General features: G+C 41.3%; 1 protein-coding gene across 3 annotated transcripts in view; it reads left to right on the top strand.

Moving 5' to 3' along the window:
* DAPK1 (death associated protein kinase 1) overlaps positions 1-11,391 on the top strand; it is an 84,034-nt gene extending 72,643 nt beyond the window's left edge. For all 3 annotated transcript variants that reach the window (XM_028749564.2, XM_028749563.2, XM_028749565.2), the window contains 5 exons: positions 2,837-3,034; positions 4,840-4,978; positions 6,280-6,400; positions 8,474-8,662; positions 8,992-11,391. In XM_028749564.2, coding sequence (XP_028605397.2) covers positions 2,837-3,034; positions 4,840-4,978; positions 6,280-6,400; positions 8,474-8,662; positions 8,992-10,224 — 1,880 coding nt within the window. In that variant the 3' untranslated portion in view covers positions 10,225-11,391. The remainder of the gene's footprint in view (positions 1-2,836; positions 3,035-4,839; positions 4,979-6,279; positions 6,401-8,473; positions 8,663-8,991) is intronic.
* Positions 11,392-19,639: the final 8,248 nt, after the last annotated feature.

Here is a 19,639-nt window from a genome sequence, read left to right as displayed (position 1 = left end):
TCATAACCGCACCCGCTACCGAGGGGGGAATCCTAAGGATGGCTCTAAGGAATCGCGTTTGAATAGAATCCAGTTTCAAAAAAATCCCTACGGGAGCCTAAAGAGATGCCCACCAAAAGAAGGGGGAGGACTTTCATTTGAAAGAGTCTCAAAGCTATCTTCACTGATTGAGCCTGATTCTTAGCATATAGAGATCTAATCTGGATGGCTGCTTTAGATGCATTAGTTGTTATATAGTTTCTATGGGCCAGAAAAGACCTATTTGACCATATTACTTGTCCCAGATATTTAAAGCAGTTAACCTGCTCTAGGGGGATCCCGTTCATCGACCATCGATGGAGTCTCGGTCGGGCAGAGAAGACCATGATCTTGGTCTTAGCATAGTTGGGTTGGAGCTCATGCTGATCACAGTATTCATGTAGAGCTTGCAACATTCTCCTCAGTCCAATAGGGGATCTGGCAAGAAGTGCGGCGTCATCCGCATACAGAAGAACATTCAGAGATCGGCCTGCTAATTTGCAGAGACCTGTCAGGAGTAAGCATGGACCAATGGTACCAAATAGTATGGGAAACTGCCCTACTAGAAAAATTAACCAATAAACTGAAACTAATACGGGGACAAACAGAAGAAGACGCCTTTACCCCAGTATGGCTCCCCTATATCACGTACACAGCCCAACAAGACAATGACAATAATCCACCAACAGCATATAAATCAATATGGCTAACCTGATCCAAAACACCCACCCACCCCACTCACACACGAAAACAAAGATCACCACAGCCAATCACAAACAAACAAGCACACCCTAGGCCAACCCCAACCTCTCTCACCACCAAAGGAACACAAGTGATCAGCAGAGAACCTGCACGAGTAACGCTGACACCAAACCCTACATACATTAAGCAAAATAGAAACATCGCCACCCGACCCCACCCATCTTCCTCCCCTCCACCCCTTTTCTTCCTAATGTCTCAACAAATGAAACTGATTTGTAAAAATGTTACATGGAAAAATTACGAGAGACATTGCACATACTTCTGTAAAACAAGAAAATCTTTAATTTTTTCTTAAAAGTATATCAGTGCTTTATCCCTAATTTCAGACTCTCTACCAGCACAATAAAAGCTTACGATTAGGTGTAACATTTGCTATGTCAACACAATATCTCAAAAAACATTACTATTTTAAAGTTTCTTCAATATCAGCGTAGTATCTCAATCCAGCACTAATCCTCTGAGAGCCAAGAGATATTGGCCAAAGCCAGTGGTGGTATTACATTTTCAGCAGGAGCTCCATTTATTGATGGAATCCCAGAAGTGTGATTTAACTTGCTGTGTGCTCTGTACAAGCGTCTCTATGAGGAATACAAGCTGCAGAGAGCCATTCTCTGTCTGAGGAAATATAGGCCCTTTTACAGCCTGCAAAGAAACCGTTATATGAGGGACGGTCTTCTCCAGGGTATTCAACGTAGGTTGAACAGACATGATGGGAGCATTGTATCTGTAGTCTGAGGAATTCACTCTGCCACTGATGAACAAACACTGTGAGGTGCTTACTCAGGGCTTACTCACTGCTGTTTAAGAAGCTCTTATTCAGCCAACCTGTACCCAAAGAAAGGCTGAAGTCCTTCCAAGCTGCAGGTGTACTAATGGGTAGATATTTCAGATGTTTACTTGCTATTCTTAAAAGCTTCGAAAAACGGCAGCCAAATATTCCACGAGAAGGAGGAATAGATTGCATCTCCACCGTCGTAGGACACAGTATTTGTCAAAAGTGCCAGGGGTTTGTCATAGAAACTATGAGCTTAGGAAAATGTCACAATTTTTGAAGGAATTCCTGAAGATAGTATGCATTGGGGCTTAAATTCCAGCCTGGAATGAGCATACTGTCACTACCAGCTGTAGCCTGACATCCTGTTTATATATGCAGATTGAGATTATTACACTAGCCAAAGTATTTGCTCAAATCCTCCAGATTAATAAAGATAACATTTCTGAACTATTAATAGCTGAAATTTCAATTCCTTTTAAAATGCTGAGGCATTTTTCTAGTGCTCCCGCCTTCCTGAGATGCATTTATTTATAAATCCTATTAATTAAAGTTTGTAAAAATGCCTGTTACTCTCTGGAAGACAGGGAATAAACATATGCTTCTCTCAGCTTCAGAAAAATTAAAAAAATAAAAATTGCATGATAAAGTATTGCATAAAATGGCAGTTAGTAATGAACTATGACTATTCTAATCTCTCTCTGAGTTTACAATTACACATTATTATTCTACTGTCTTGTGAAACAAAATGGCCTGTTCTGATTTTTTTAAAATAGAAAACCTCCTGTTTTGACACTTTATATAGCACAATAATATGCCTGTGTAATAGTATGCTTCAGATTCTGTCAAACAAGACAAAACTAGTAAAATTACTCATTTAATATTTTAGCAATTAACTCTCTTGCAGTGGTCTTAACGTGTACTTCTGCACAAACTACAGCTTTAGTCGTAGGTATATTGTATCATGTTTTCTATAGTTTTTACAGAAATGCTGTTTGGAAAGTTTGTCTTCTAATGTAAGACCCACTGTGTTAAAAAAAAAAAGACTTGAATTTCTTCAGTGGATAAACCTGTCTAATTTTGACTGGAGTCTTGCACCCAGTCTTGGTTCTTTGAAATCAGTAAATGTAGCTGTGATCAGGATTGCAGCCTCTGTCTCTGAATATAATAACTAATAATAATAATAACAATAATGATATGTATACTTCAACAACAACGAGAATAAAAATGTTTGTAAAACTTGTTCTACTCAATGTCTTGATAATATATATTTGCTTGTTGCAGGAGTTGGTGATTTCAGTGTGTGGGAATTCTCTGGGAATCCTGTGTATTTCTGCTGCTATGACTATTTTGCTGCAAATGATCCCACCTCAGTTCACGTTGTACTTTTTAGTCTTGAAGAGCCCTATGAAATCCAGTTGAACCAAGTGACCTTTTGGCTTAGTTTCCTAAAATCTCTTGTTCCAGTCGAAGAATCCATAGGTATGCCACAAGTACTTTATCTCTGCCAGCCTTCAACATGGGAGAAAGCAGTATTTCTTCATGGTTTTGTAGAGCTATGTTGAACCATTCCATCCTTCCTTTTACTCTACTGCCTTGATTCATACAAATTAACCTTTTTAGAATTCTTTGCTGTTCAGTATACTTCTTAAATGAGATCACTGGTCAACTATTTTAACTAGGCATGATGCTTTAAAGTTGGGTATGCCAACAAACTTAATTGCTCCATATTTTGGAGAAAGATTAAATATATAGGTTTAGCTAACATCATAAATCTAGCTTCATTATGGTAAATTACTCTTCACCTACTACTGTGGAAGTTTTTTGGAAGAACAAAGTAATGATGTCTGTCTTCACTTCATCAACAGCAAAGTTGCTGAAATGTGTGCAACAAAGCCATTAAACGATCATGGGACTGACGGTTTAAGAAAGACCATAGTGCTTGTTATAAATATAAGAATATAAGATGAACCAGTTAATTGGTCCATCTAGGTCAGCATTGTCTATATCGGGGTAGAGAACCTTTGGCCTGCCAGATGTTGCTGAACAGCCCCAGCAAGCATGGCCAATGGTCAGACCTGATGGGAATTGTCATCTGACAACACCGCTGGTCTTCATTGGCTACCAATGGCTCTCTGGAGTTTGAGACAGTGCTCTCTCCCAGTCCTACTTGAATTGAACATAGGACCTTCTGCATGCAAAGCACATGCTCTGCTACACATTAGAATGCATACAGATCATATTTGCACTGGAACCAAATTAGGGATTTGGGGTGTTCTAGAGTTGCACAGAATTTACAAAGAGCACAAAACAGAAAGCAAGGATTGTATTGGGCATGCTTATGTTCCATGTAAGTCTGAAGTATGCTTATCTGTATTCTGCATTTGAAGAATGTATGTGTTTAGCATATGATGGCCCTTGCTCATACGGATAATTGTGGTATTGCCTCTAGAGTATGTGCCACAATACAGGTAATAGCAATAAAGTTAAATTCAGTATTTTCCGAAATTTGGCAAAATACTTTCATCTTATCAAGATGATGTATAAGCAAGCAGGCTGTACAAATTTGTGTTCAGTGCTGTTACCTCATTCATATCCCATTTGTATCTCTTTCTCTCTCATTCTTTTTCATGGTATCTCCCAGGCTACTTTCCTACCTAACTCTCACTTATGTGAGAATTCTTTGTTTGTGTAAGTACTGTATAGTTGCATTCATACCACTGTATGAATGTTTTTTAGATCGTTTTGTTTCCTGCCTATAATAATCTCAACCATAGTATTGTAGACTAGTGCGGTCAGTGGATGATATTTTAAAAAGTAGCTATAGCTGAAAGAAAGCATTGCCCCTTCTCCAAATATATACTTTGTTAGAAACGAAATAGATGGTTTACAAAGATTTATTGTGATTTGTAATATGTCTCTGTTTTATGACATGGACCATCAATTTTGCTTTGGAATGATGAACGTCTGTTTTTTGTGCTATGAATGTAACCACACTAGCCACAGTCAGCCTCTTAAGTTTGGGAAAACATTTAATCAATCCCTGACTTAAGTGCCAGGTTCAGATATCACGCTAAGCCAAAGTTTATAGACCAATAACAAACCATGGCTTACAGGTATGGTTTGTCATGGTTAACAAACCGTGGTTAAGCTGCTGGTCCAAGTTCAAATGGTCAACTAATTATAACAATTTGACATACCATAAAATGTTACATTTGAACTATGCCATTAGAAGAGAAAGCTTTTCCCCTCAAAGTCTTCCTTGTGGTTTTTTTCCCCCCCTGAAGCATTTGGAGGAAAGCTAAAAAACCCACTACATGTTGCGCTGGTGGCTACTCATGCCGACATTGTCAATCTTCCACGTTCTGCTGGAGGAGAGTTCCAGTATGACAAAGATACATCTCTTCTGAAAGAAATCAGGAACAGGTAAGATGGGGGAATTGTATTTTTTTAAAAAGGAACGATTGCTTTTCTAAGAAATTAGTATATTTTAAAACGTATGTGCATGTTAAGACCTTGAGCTAAACTTTTTTTTAAAAGAAAAGGGTGTGCTTGCATACAAATAAAGAAAATCTACACCTTCCATTGGACTGGTTCAGATGCAGAAAGGAAACAATGGATTCCCTTTTTTATCTTTAACTAAAGAGAACCATTATGAATTATGGTGAATTATGGTGCTAGAGGAGACTCTTGAGAGTCCCATGGACTGCAAGAAGATCAAACCTATCCATTCTCAAGGAAATTAGCCCTGAGTGCTCACTGGAAGGACAGATCTTGAAGCTGAGGCTCCAATACTTTGGCCACCTCATGAGAAGAGAAGACTCCCTGGAAAAGACCCTGATGTTGGGAAAGATGGAGGGCACAAGGAGAAGGGGACGACAGAGGACGAGATGGTTGGACAGTGTTCTCGAAGCTACCAGCATGAGTCTGACCAAACTGCGGGAGGCAGTGGAAGACAGGAGTGCCTGGTGTGCTCTGGTCCATGGGGTCACGAAGAGTCGGACATGACTAAACAACTAAACAACAACAAAGAGAACCATAAAGCAAATATAAAACAGATCAAAAACATCAGAAACAAAGGCAGTTATTGTAGCAAAAGTAAAAAATACAAAAATCAGTAGATATAAAATCAGTAAAAAGCCTGAGCAATCTTTTTTTTTATGTTTTTCTAAAACAATGGATTTCCATTATGAAAATGTGCCACAGCAAACCTGAGCTCAGGCATTCCCTTCTTCCACATACAAGCAACTGCTTGCTTTCCATTTTGAACAGACGTCCATTTTCTATTTTGTTTGAACTCTTGAGTCAAGCAAAGCAGCATTAAGCCATTGTTTTCAGATCATGTTTGAAGTGAGCACAGTTAGAGTAACCCACAGCTTTCTTAGTCCGGGCATAATGGGAAACCGCAGTTAATTCAAAATAGAAAGTGGGAAGGTTTCAATTTCCTTCCCTCATGCATGAGGGGGTCAACGTAATTTCAACTAAACCAGGGCACTGTGTACCACAAAAATATGCACACTTACTGTGGGATAAGCACCACTAAATTTGGAAGGATCTGAGTATATAGAAATAGGATCAAGTTACAAGGTTGTTGTTTTTTACTAGATATGTGATACTAGTAGAACTTGCTTCCTCAAACTGCTTCAATTAATACATGGAATAAGAATGAAAAAGATGGATGCAGTACTGTAAAATGATAAACAGGTTCTTTATTCTTTTCCTTTCAGGTTTGGAAATGACCTTCACATTTTAGACAGATTATTTATTTTGGATGCTGGGGCATCTGGGTCTAAAGATATGAAGATTCTCCGCAACCACCTCCAAGAATTACGTAGTCAAATTATTTCTGTAAGTCACGTCTTCTTAGTACATCCATTGGCCCAGGCCTCATGAGAGTATTTCCATTTTGAGTGCACCTTGAATTATGAAGTTGCCTTGTGGTTATAAGTATGGGAAGAAAGGAAGAGAGTTAGAAATATGAATCAACAAGGTCTGTATGGGATAAATTAGATTCATTGGCCTGAGTGCCCTCTGGTGGTGAGCAAGAAGTATTAAATAGATCATGAGCCCACAAATTCTTTCAGCTCCTTCTTACAACTTGTAAAAAGGGGGGGGGGGGCAAGTAAATTTAGATAGAAAATATACTTGTCTCATTCTGCAGAAACGGCCTAATAAATATTTTATTGAAGTATAGCAAGTTTTTAAACATGTGTCTGCAGTGTTGAACTAGTTCTTCTGAAAAGCTTTGGGCCTCTTGAATTCCATGTGACCAAACCATCCTGAACCTTTCAGTGAGAGTCATCTTTGTTTTCTTCATTTATACTTTGCTGTTGCTCCAGGGAACTCATGGTGGAATAAATTAGCTATTCCACTTTATTCTCATATCACATGAGTTGCCATAGGTCACGTACTGAGTATTATGGCTGAGTGGTTGTTTGAACACTGGTCCTAGTCCAATATTTTACACAGCATACCATAGTGGTGGTCTCACTGCTTCCATGTTTAATTTTGCACATCATTTACTCGGCCACTTTCACTTCCAACAGATTTGAAAGAGGAATTAATTTGTCTGGCATCCAATTGTGTGGGGGGGGTTGTAAAAAAATAAATAGTATACATACAGAAGCATACTTTTCTGTGTAGATCAACTATCTCTCCTCTGCTGCATAAATCTTACACTCTCCTACTGCTGGGTTTGCCACCAGATTTTTTTGGTGTGTAAAATGTTTCTCACTCCCAGAATAAGTATTTAACTATGCTGTCAAACAGGCAACAGCTATAACAGTTCGTTTCAGTATGAGTTTTCGCCAGAGGCAGGAGTCTGAAGAATGCAACCCCTTTTAAGCAGTGTGTGTTGGTTCCTGCTTTCACATGTTTCGTAGATTGCAATGTTGTGGTGAAAAGCTGGTCCTTCTTTGCCAGAACCACTCAGCTAAACTAGTGATCATTTCAGTGCTCTTTTTCTGCAGCACATGCATGCACTTGAAGTTCATTCTGTTAACTTGTCCAAATGGTGCCAAGAAACGGGGTTTGTTTTGTTCCAGAAAGTTCGTGCTACTGCAGTTTTTCCATTAAAAAGACTTGAAGAGCCCGTCTGCTTATGCCAGTACAGATTTAATGCAAGCCATACTAACACGTTGTGCTGTCTTTATGAAACGTTTGTAATATAAAAGAAAAGGCTTGTTAACTGCCTCGTCAAAAACTGAGGAAAATGTACTGTGACATACTTTCACATTACAAATATAAAAGGGATGAGTGTTACAGTTATGCTGTAGCAGTTTGCTTTGGGGTTTGTTTGGTTTTTTTTTAAAGAAAATACAGTTTACATGATGCCTGGAGCAGGAGTGACTATGACTAAGTACTTAGCATAATCTGTGATTTGATAGCTTCTTTCATTCTTGTATTCCTTTACAGAATGCATCGCCTTGAAATGGGAATGACAGAATAGCACAGCCTTCACATTCAGCAGAATGAGCATGCAAGCCAATACTGCTAGGGCTGCATCAGTTGTGGAAATAACTTCCACTTCTAGCATCATTACCAATAGAGGAGTATACATGGCCAAAGAGAATCAATGCTCTATTCTTCAGCATCCAGTGAGGTGTGGCAGAGCCATGGAGCCAGCCCTCACAGTACTTCAGCTTACCTGGCCAGGTAGAGACTGTGCAGATGCACCAGTGGCGGCAGCAGATTGGCTCTGCTGTTGGGTCTGTGTAGCATCACACCTGCCCTGCCACAGACCCATCTGGCTAAGCTGTAGTAACACCAGTCTCAGAAGTGCGGCTCTGTGACTCTGTTCCACCGCACTGGGTCTGTTCCGGCTAGGATATGAGTGACTGACGGCATATATTTTTTTAAGCGAAAAGATAACAGTTTACCTTCTCGAATTAGAGCTAATGTCCAATCTGGTGTTTTCCATAGACATGTCCACCCATGACACACTTGTGCGAAAAAATCGTCTCCACGCTACCTTCATGGAGAAAAGTGAATGGACCCAACCAGCTCATGTCACTGCAGCAATTTGTGTATGATGTGCAAGATCAGCTTAACCCGTTAGCAAGCGAAGATGAGCTGAGGCACATTGCCCAGCAACTACACAGTATAGGAGAAGTAAGTAAACTGCATTAATCCCATTTTAATTCTGTAGGTAACTGCATTCTTTGCAGCTTGGCCATCAAAAGAGGTGAATGAATTTTGGCTCAGCTTGAGACCCAGCCATAACTTGTGGTCTGCACTGTCCTTTAAGTGCTGTATGCCAGAGAACTCAGTATACAAGGAGAAGCTCTCCTCCCTTTCTCAAATTCACATTTTTCATTGGATGTAGATAATGGACCATATGAGAACCTGTAGTCCTCTTACAGTTAAAGCTGCGATGTCTGCCAAGCTCTTCCTTCCTCTCGTATTTGGATTTGACTTGTGGCTTTTCTTCTGTTCAACAGATCAATATCATGCAAAGCGAGACAGTCCAAGATGTTGTTTTGCTGGATCCTCGCTGGCTGTGCTCAAATGTGCTTGGAAGACTCCTGTCCGTGGAGAACCCCAAGGCCCTCCATCACTACAGAGGCCGTTACACCATAGAGGACATCCAGCGCCTGGTCCCAGATAGCGATATAGAAGAACTCATACAAATCTTGGACGCTATGGACATCTGTGCCAGGGATCTCAGCAGTGGAACAATGATTGACATTCCTGCTTTAATCAAGACTGATAGCCTCCATAGGTCTTGGGCTGACGAGGAGGATGAAGTTATGATTTATGGTGGTGTTAGAATTGTTCCTGTGGAACACCTCACCCCACTGCCTTGTGGGATATTCCACAAAGTTCAGGTGAACCTTTGTAGATGGATCCATCAACAGAGCACAGAGGGAGATGCAGACATACGCTTGTGGATCAATGGCTCAAAGATTGTGAACCGTGGAGCTGAGCTCCTTGTCCTCCTTGTGAACAATGGTCAGGGTATTGAGGTTCAAGTTAGAGGCCTGGAAACTGAGAAGATAAAATGCTGCTTGTTCCTGGACTCTGTGTGCAGTACGATTGATAACCTGATGGCCACAACATTACCAGGACTCCTGACAGTCAAACACTATCTCAGTCCTCAGCAGCTGAGGGAACACCATGAGCCAATAATGATCTACCACCCGAGAGATTTTTTCCGCGCACAAAGTCAAAAGGAGACCTCATTGACTAATACCATGGGTGGCTACAAAGAAAGCTTCAGCAGTATACTGTGCTTTGGGTGTCTAGATGTCTATTCACAGGGGAGTTTGGGGATGGATATCCACGTGTCTGATCTGAATCTGCTTACACGAAGGAAACTGAGTCGGCTTCTGGATCCACCTGATCCCATGGGCAAGGACTGGTGCCTTCTTGCTATGAACTTGGGCCTTCCTGACCTGGTTGCGAAATACAATACAAACAATGGGAGTCAGAATGACTTTGTCCCGAGCCCATCCTATGCTCTTCTACAGGAATGGGGAAATAGCCCTGAAAGTACTGTGGGCACCCTAATGTCTAAACTGAGGGAACTGGGGCGCAGAGATGCAGCCGACTTTTTAATGAAAGCATCCTCTGTGTTTAGAGTCAGTTTAGATGTGAATGGCCAGGAAGCCTACGCTTCAAGCTGTAACAGCGGGACATCTTATAATTCAATTAGCTCAGTTGTCTCTCGGTAAAAGCAAACACGAGAAAGCACACACTTTTCTAATAGCAGATAGCGACAAAGGATTAAGTACGACAGTTTTGTATGTATTTATAAGTTTCTACATTCGTGGGTTGCCGCTGCCTCCCAGCACCACTTTTTAAGTGACCAATCATCTTATTTTTTTTACTGTGACCTCTTGCTCTTATTTTAGTTATAAACGGCTGGTGTATTTCTGGGTATTTCACAGTTTGTTTCTGATTATACATCGTGCTGCTTAAATACTGGCGTTTTAACTGGGAGGACTCTAGCTTTTCGGTACCTAGAGGTTTTTAAAAGTCATTTTTCCAAACAGAAGAAGCATACGTAGTGATACAAAGCTCGTTTCCTAAGTCCTCTCCTTTTTTATCGTGCTTGTTTAATTTAAAAACGAAAAAAGCATTTATAGTAAAACAATGCTAGTACATTTCAATTTTAACACCAGACTTAGAAATGAAAAAGTGAGTGCCTTTTGCAGAAGATAATGTGGCTAAAATCAAGTGATCCTGTTGAAGCTATAAGACAATGCTACCTCTATTTCACTGTCTCTGCATGCTGGTTGCTACAAGTGGTGCTTGCCTCTGTGTTTTTCTGGAGTTTAAGATACTTGGTAACATGAAAATTGTTCTGCTGAAGAGCTCTCATGTTGAATACCGTGCGAGTACAAACATTAAGACATTATCAGTTTTTATTTCCGTTGAAGTGGAATGGAAAAATTGAAACCCCATGAACTTGCACCTTCCATTCTTTCCACATATCTCAGGTAAAGATTTTACACAGTTGTAAAGTTCACCAAGGCACATATACAAGTGTTAGCTAAACAGATTTACTCTGTACTTAACAGTGATCATTTGTGCAAAGCAAATGTTTTTTTCACTTTCAGATACTAGTGTGCTTATTTCTTATACTTGAAAGTTTGATTTTTATTTTTATTTTAATTAAGGAAAGCAAGAATTTCTTGCAGTAAGAGAAAGTGGTATGAGGGATCAAGACTCTTCTGTTCCGAAAAGCATGTAATTTTAATTGTACAAGATACATTATGTGTATATACATATACAATGTATGTATATATATTAATACTGTTTTTCCTTAATCTTTGTTGTAGTAAAATTTTAAAGTTTTTTTTACAAATAAATGGTTGCCTGTTGCAACTTTTCCATCATTCCTCATTTCCTAGCTGCCTTCGTGTTAACCAGCAAATTGAGCATTGCTGTCTGTTGGTTCCAACAACTTGACTTTTTAGCAACAGCTGTGAACTCTGCAGGACTATATTACTCCCTGCAGTTTTTAAGAGGTTGCTGTAGGCTATCCTTTAGGCATGGCCTGCTTTTTTAACCTGCAGGCATGCCAACCTGGTAGCCACCATTACATTTATGTTCCACCTTTCTTCCAAAGTCTGCCGTGATTTGTGAGCCATCCCTAGAACATTTAGGATAAAGGCTGTAATTTGCTTCTGGTAGTGATTCGGATATTGCAAGTAAGTCAAGCAGAAAGGGAACAAATAGCTTGTGCACACTAGAGGAGGACTCTGGAAGACACAAAGGTGAAAACATACGCAAACATGTTTTTGAAGAGTTTCCTCTGCTGAATCATCTTTTTTCTTTTTTTTTAAGTGTGTGAAGAGGAAATGACTTCTTGTGTAAATACAATGATTTCTGGCCAAGGTCTGTGTTAATTTCCTCCAAAAGTGCTGATTCTGCATAGTTGGAAACAGCAGTGATAGTGAAGGGTGTGGCTTTGCTTAAGTATGCAGAGTGAATCACCATCACCAGACTGCAGAATCCAGGATTACTTTCTGCAGATGGTATGCATTCATGAGTGCATAAAACGTAATTTGTGATTAAGCTTCCTTTTTTCAGCAGTAGTTCCTATCAGTATGGGATCTTGGTTTCAATTTCCAGGGATCTTTGGACAGGAATCTCCTGGTTTCAATTTGCATTATTATTATTATTATTATTATTATTATTATTATTATTATTATTATTATTATTATTATGCTCATTTGACTGCGTTGCCCCAGCCCTTCTGAGTGGCTTCCAACAAATTAAAAGATCAAACACAGTAAAACATCAAACATTGAAAATTTCCCTATGAAGGCTGCTTTCAAATGTCTTCTAAAAGTCAGATGATTTTTCAATGCAGCGAGATTTCTTTTTTCTGTGTTCATTTTAATACTTACTTGCACCCTACAAATCCACAGTGGGGTGGCAGTGCTGCTTCTAGGAATAAGACGTTTTGCAATTACTTGATTTTATAAAACCCACTGTTTATAATGAAAATATGCCTTAAGGCATACCTTATTAGGCACTTAAAACAAATCTTCCTCTGGCAGAATATGCTTGTTTTGACAGAGGTCTGGTAGCCAGGTGGTCTGGCTCCTTTGCAGGGTCTATATTTTGGCAGAGCATGAAAAGTTAGATTTTCAAAGGTCCTCAATGTGGCCCTTTTGAGGGCCTGTTTGTTTATTATATATAATATATAAGTATCTCCATAGGTAGATAGATGTTCCTCTCCTGTCTTTAAGAGAAGCTGCCTTATTCCTATTTGAATCAGCGTTCCAGTTTAGTCCAGGCCTGTGCCTACACAGGTAAGGTGTTTTCTGAGATTTAAGTCCTGTTGAACTCAGTGACATTTCCACATAAAAGGTAAAGGTAAAGGTACCCCTGCCCGTACGGGCCAGTCTTGCCAGACTCTAGGGTTGTGCGCTCATCTCACTCTATAGGCCGGGAGCCAGCGCTGTCCGCAGACACTTCCGGGTCACGTGGCCAGCGTGACAAGCTGCATCTGGCGAGCCAGCGCAGCACGCGGAACGCCGTTTACCTTCCCGCTGGTAAGTGGTCCCTATTTATCTACTTGCACCCGGGGGTGCTTTCGAACTGCTAGGTTGGCAGGCGCTGGGACCGAACGACGGGAGCGCACCCCGCCGCGGGGATTCGAACCACCGACCATGCGATCGGCAAGTCCTAGGCACTGAGGTTTTACCCACAGCGCCACCCCCGTCCCTGACATTTCCACATAGCTTAGCTCTAATTGTTTTTTAACCTTTGAACTGAGAAAAGTTCAACTGCACGCAGCCACACAGCAAGGGAATGTGCAAATCGAACTATGACAGATTTCATCATGAGGACCTTGTAATGCCTGCCAAGAAATACCATTTTCAATCAAAAGACCATTGTTGCGGTGGCAATCATTTATAATAGCTTCCTATTTGTTAGTGAGAACTACCTTTTAAATAATAGGTAGTTCCATGAAAATGGCAAACCTACAGAACCGTTTTTAATTTGCATATTCTATATCATAGGAACCAACTCCTAGGGGCTGAGATCCCTTTGGTTCCCTCAATAAAATATTTGAGGTGGCTGCCCCCCCCCCCAGTTGATGAGCATTGCTATTCAAATGGGGTGCTGTATTGTGATTATGTGGGGCAGGGGCCTACCTGGGCCCCCCAACATTTTATTCAAGTTGGTACTCCTGTTCTATATCATTTTAAAGATAATTTTCCAGCAACAGTTTTTCAAAGTGGCATTTTAAAAATGAGTAAAGCGACCAGAAGTGTGATGTACAAAATGGCTCAGGATTTCTCTTAAAATTTTTTTTGTGAAGTTCAGTTAAAGACCTTTCCAGAAAAACAGATGATAGGTGAACGATCCTTTATTGTATTCATAGTTTTGCTTTCTCATTTTGTGAATGAAGAAATTATATATTGGGCAATAAATAAATAAATGATGAGCTTAGGACAATAAAACTTACTTCACTGAGGGTGTTACGTTGGTGATATTAGCAAATACCGCTCCCCTCAAAAAATGGAAAGAAAATCCTTGTTTCAACTTCCTTCTCTTTTTGAGGATTTTAAAGGTAAAGGTAAAGGACCCCTGACAGTTAAGTTCAGTCGTGAACAACTCTGGGGTTATGGCGCTCATCTCGCTTTACTGGCCAAGGGAGCTGGCATTTGTCTGCAGGCAGTTTTTCCGGGTCATGTGGTCAGCATGACTAAGCCGCTTCCGAAACAGAGCAGAGCACGGAAACACTGTTTACCTTCCCATCAGAGCAGAACCTATTTATCTACTTGCACTGGTGTGCTTTCGACCTGCTGGGTTGGCAGGAGCTGGGACCGAACAACGGGAGCTCACCCCGTTGCAGGGATTTGAACCGCCGATCTTCTGATTGGCAAGCCCAAGAGGCTCAGTGGTGTGGACAACAGCGCCACCCCGTCCTTTGAGGATCTTAGCATTAGGGAAGTATGTTTAGATGTTACCAGGAATATGTTTTACACGTAACGTTTATTGTAGTCTTATTGTGGCCAATGTGCAACTTAAGTAGAATCAATGTGTGTATCATTTAAACCTCTCTTTATGACTGTCATAATTCCTTCCCTGAGAATGTAATAATTATTAGGCCTATATTTACACCATACCATGAATGTGGGGCATTGTGGAGGGGTTTTATTTGTAAAAGCCAGGTGCCTGTTCTCAAGAAGCTTACAATCTGAAAGAATGTGAAGAATAGCAAGTATGACTTGTGCAACAATCAATCATGTGACTGAAATGTGAGGTTTAGTGTTTTTCTTTCCCAACTGTCCTGCTGAGGAACGACAAAAAGGAGCAAGGGACTGACATAGATAGTGCTGATCTTGTTAAGGTTGCAGTTTCCATCTTCTGACTCACAGCTACAACACGTCACAGTCAAACATCTTGTTTGTGCTGCTGCTTGTACTTCAGCTAACATAAAGTAGAAGGGAAGACTGATCTCTTCATTTTGTTCATTCCCTACTTCATACCCTCCAACATTTCTCCAATGAAAATAGGGGTATCCAAAGGAAGTGCCTGGCGTGCTCTAGTCCATGGGGTCACGAAGACTCGGACACGACTAAACGACTAAACAACAGCAAAGAAAAGCAGGACATTGCAGGATCAAATCGGAAACCAGGATGGCTTCTGTAAATCTGGAACTGTCCTTGGAAAATAGGGACACTTGGAGGGTCTGCTACTTTTATATGCTGAACTGTTAGGAAATTAATGTAATCTACACTGAACATAAGGAACGCGGGTAGCGCTGTGGTCTAAACCACAGAGCCTAGGACTTGCCGATCAGAAGGTCAGCGGTTTGAATCCCCGCGACTGGGTGAGCTCCCGTTGCTCAGTCCCTGCTCCTGCCCACCTAGCAGTTCGAAAGCACATCAAAGTGCAAGTAGATAAATAGGTAGTGCTCTGGCAGGAAGGTAAACGGCGTTCCTGTGTGCTGCTCTGGTTCGCCAGAAGTGGCTTAGTCATGCTGGCCACATGACCTGGAAGCTGTACGCCGGCTCCCTCGGCCAATAAAGTGAGATGAACGCCGCAACCCCAGAGTCGTCCATGACTGGACCTAGTGGTCAGGGGTTCCTTTACCTTTACCTTTTTACACTGAACATATATAAAAACACTCTTCAAACCTTCTCTAATCCACTTCCTGTTTTTCTTTTCCTACCCTTCCAGCAATCATTGACTCCAATTACATCCAGTGAATAAAAAAAACTGCTTTTCAAATCCAATGTTGCTGAAGGCCTAGTGACAACATCTACCAGGCAACTGGATCTGTGAGCCACCATGTCTCACAATGCTGCCAACGTGTTGCTTTTGCGAATTGTGGCACATTTAAAATGGCGGCTCATAACTGACCACGGCTGCTGCCCACTAAGTGTGAGTGACTGACAGGGTTCTGAAGAACTTTCCATTTGAGATATAATTTAGTACACAACCCATAGAGTGATTTCTGAACCATTGTAGAGTTTTGTTTTCTTCTCCGCCTGTAATTTATTCTGTTCTCTAGAAAACCACTAATTTTCATAATGTGGCAAATGGTAGCCAAATCAGCTTCTTGTAGATAGGGTGTGTCATTCTGCCCAGACAGATAAAAACCAGTAGCAATGCTTTCTGCTCTTTTTAAGACAATCATGTGCCGGAGCAGTTCTAAATGGATCATGAAGTAGTTTGTGACTGCTACTCAGTACTTGCCTCAACAGCTGAGAACCTGTGGCCCTTCAAATTTTGTTGTAGATCATCTCTCGTCATCCCTATTAGCCGTTCTGGCTTGGGCTGGTGGGAGTTGAAATCAAGCAACAGCTGGAGAGCTACAGCTTTACCAACCTTCTATAAAGTGTGTGTATGCATTTTGTGTGTGTGTGTGTGTGTTTATTAAAGACTCTTGCCTTTACTTTAAAAATAAGAGCAGTTTGATGCTACAACAGCAGCAAGAATACTTATTGCAAAGTATTGGAAGACACAAGATCTACCCACCCTGGAAGAATGGCAGATGAAGGTGATGGACTATATGGAACTGGCGGAAATGACCGGCAGAATCTGAGACCAGGGAGCAGAGTCGGTGGAAGAAGATTGGAAGAAATTTAAAAACTATTTACAGAAATACTGCAAAATTAATGAATATTAGAATGATGTCGGAATGAAGTTAAGTGGTTTTTAGCAGCAATGTTATAAAGGAATATGTAAAAATGGATTAACAGGTGATAATCTAAGGTTATAATATATTATGATAAAGGATTAAGATAAACAAAGAGGGAAAGGATTTGCTGAATTAACTAATTGGACTGGAATACAAAAAAGGGAGGTGTGAGGAGGTCAGGGAAACAAGCAAACGAAAGACAAGATATGGAAAGATTGATTTGTTTTTAACTGTTTTTATTTTTCTGTACTTTGTATTTTCTTTTCTTTTTTTCTTTTTCTTATTTTTGTAACATTTTGAAACTTTAATAAATATCTTAAAAAAAAAAAAATAAGAGCAGTTTGGCAGGTGGAGAAGGCACATTGCTCCTGCGTTGTGATCCCCAACACCACAACTCATCTGCTATTCACTTGGGCAGCTCCAATACAATTACACTCACCTCCACATTTGTTGTTGTTGTTTAGTCGTGTCCGACTCTTCGTGACCCCATGAACCGGAGCACGCCATGCACTTCTGTCTTCCACTGCCTCCCGCAGTTTGGTCAAACTCATGCTGGTAGCTTCAAGAACACTGTCCCACCATCTCGTCCTCTGTCGTCCTCTTCTCCTTGCGCCCTCCATCTTTCCCAACATCAGGGTCTTTTCCAGGGAGTCTTCTCTTCTCATGAGGTGGCCAAAGTACTGGAGCCTCAGCTTCAGGATCTGACCTTCCAGTGAGCACTCAGGGCTGATTTCCTTCAGAATGGATAGGTTTGATCTTCTTGCAGTCCATGGGACTCTCAAGAGTCTCCTCCAGAACCATAATTCAAAAGCATCAATTCTTCGGCGATCAGCCTTCTTTATGGTCCAGCTCTCACTTCCGTACATCACTACTGGGAAACACCTCCACATACTGTAGCCCTTATCCTAATTCACCTTCCTACCACCCTGCTCCCCAAAGGCTGTTGTTCTCAAAGTAAAATTTAAAAATGCCTCAAATGCTTTTGTGCGTTCAACATACTGTCTTGTGTGGCCCTGGCTCTCATTCCTTTGTCGGTGTAACAAACACTATTGGGATGAACAACCAGTTTAGTTTCCTCCTATTTCCATTCCATGTGGGCCCTTCCTTCGGACCATTCCACCACGTTTCTGCACAAGTGTTAAATGTGCGTGTGCGTGTGTTTAAATCCACATACACACTCCAAATGTTCACCCTACTTAGATCAGATCAGAAGAATCTTTATTTGCCTCAGCCACTGGCCATAGCAATAAAATAAATTGTACTGAAGATAGAGGTAGAAACTTAACTATACAAAATACATTTTGAAGGTTTACATCAGTAATCAAATAATAGATCTTATTCTAATTGCCCCCGCTAAAAACCTTTGCAGTTTTTGCTGTCACCCGATCAACTTGATCTGCCTGAAGAAAGGAAACAGTAGCGATGGTTGAGCGACCCGGCATGGATAATAGTAGAGGGGTAATAACCTCACTCCTCAAATCTTTATACTGCCATCTCCACAGGGACATACCAGTAATCGTTTTTCGAGCGTAATTTTTTGAAATCGACCCTCAAGTACAGCCAGAGGCAGTATATTGAATCTTGCGAAATTGAAAGCACGTCTGTATTTGGGAATTGTAAAATTTTGCAAATAGGGTACCAATTCAACCTACTTAAATTATTATGGACTGCCTTTTACATTCTTTTTTTCTTCCAGCAGTTGTTGTTGCTTAATTTGGCTGAAGCAGAGCCACAAGTGAGCAGGCTATCATGTCCTGCCTCCCCCAATGCCCATTACAATCCATGCAATAATAGCCACACTTCTAGCAGCCCTAATTTACCAGTATGGACAAAATAAAGCTGTAAATGACAAAAGGGAGCCCTCTCTCACCACCTTGTAGAACGTCACGTGAGTTGGGTGTGGATTCTGAGGAGAAACGCAACGGACCTGCGCACTAATCTGTCACCTCAAAGTACAGAGCTCCCTCCCTAAAATAATTATCCAGCTTCACTAGCTGTTAACGATGTTTCATATGTCTTCAGGCATCGATTCTATACCTCTAAAGCGGCATGCATATCCAAGCTGTGTTTTATTTACCTATATTACTCTCCTATGTGTTACTTATTCGCTGTGAATGTAAGCAGAGTATGGGATTTCCAAACACACTTTAAGCTTTCTGGAAAATAAGTATCTGTCAAGCTGTGGAGATGTTTAATGATTTTATCTGTAAGCCGCCTTGAGTCCCTGTCAGGGAAAAAGGTGGGATATAAATAGGTACGGTAAAGGGACCCCTGACCATTAGGTCCAGTCGGGACCGACTCTGGGGTTGCTGCGCTCATCTCGCTTTATTGGCTGAGGGAGCCGACGTTTGTCCACAGACAGCCTCCAGGTCATGTGGCCAGCATGACTAAGCCGCTTCTGGCGAACCAGAGCAGCACACAGAAACACCGTTTACCTTCCCGCAGGAGTGGTACCTATTTATCTACTTGCACTTTGACGTGCTTTCAAACTGCTATGTTGGCAGGAGCAGGGACCGAGCAACAGGAGCTCACCCCATCGCAGGGATTCGAACCTCCGACCTTCTGATCAGCAAGCCCTAGGCTCTGTGGTTTAGACCACAGCGCCACCTACATCCCCTGGGATATAAATAGATACATTTATGATAGTGATTTAGGGATGCGGGTGGCGCTGTGGGTTAAATCCCCGTGACGGGGTGAGCTCCCGTTGCTCGGTCCTTGCTCCTGCCAACCTAGCAGTTCGAAAGCACGTCAAGTGCAAGTAGATAAATAGGTACCGCTCCGGCGGGAAGGTAAACGCAGTCTCCGTGTGCTGCTCTGGTTCGCCAGAAGCGGCTTAGTCATGCTGGCCACATGACCCGGAAGCTGTATGCCAGCTCCCTTGGCTGATAAAGTGAGATGAGTGCCGCAACCCCAGAGTCGACCACAACTGGACCTAATGGTCAGGGGTCCCTTTACCTTTACCTAGTGATGGTGAT

The sequence above is a fragment of the Podarcis muralis genome, chromosome 11 (genome assembly GCF_964188315.1).
Source record: "Podarcis muralis chromosome 11, rPodMur119.hap1.1, whole genome shotgun sequence".
NCBI lineage: Eukaryota > Metazoa > Chordata > Lepidosauria > Squamata > Lacertidae > Podarcis > Podarcis muralis.
This window is presented reverse-complemented; position numbering and strand designations above follow the sequence as displayed.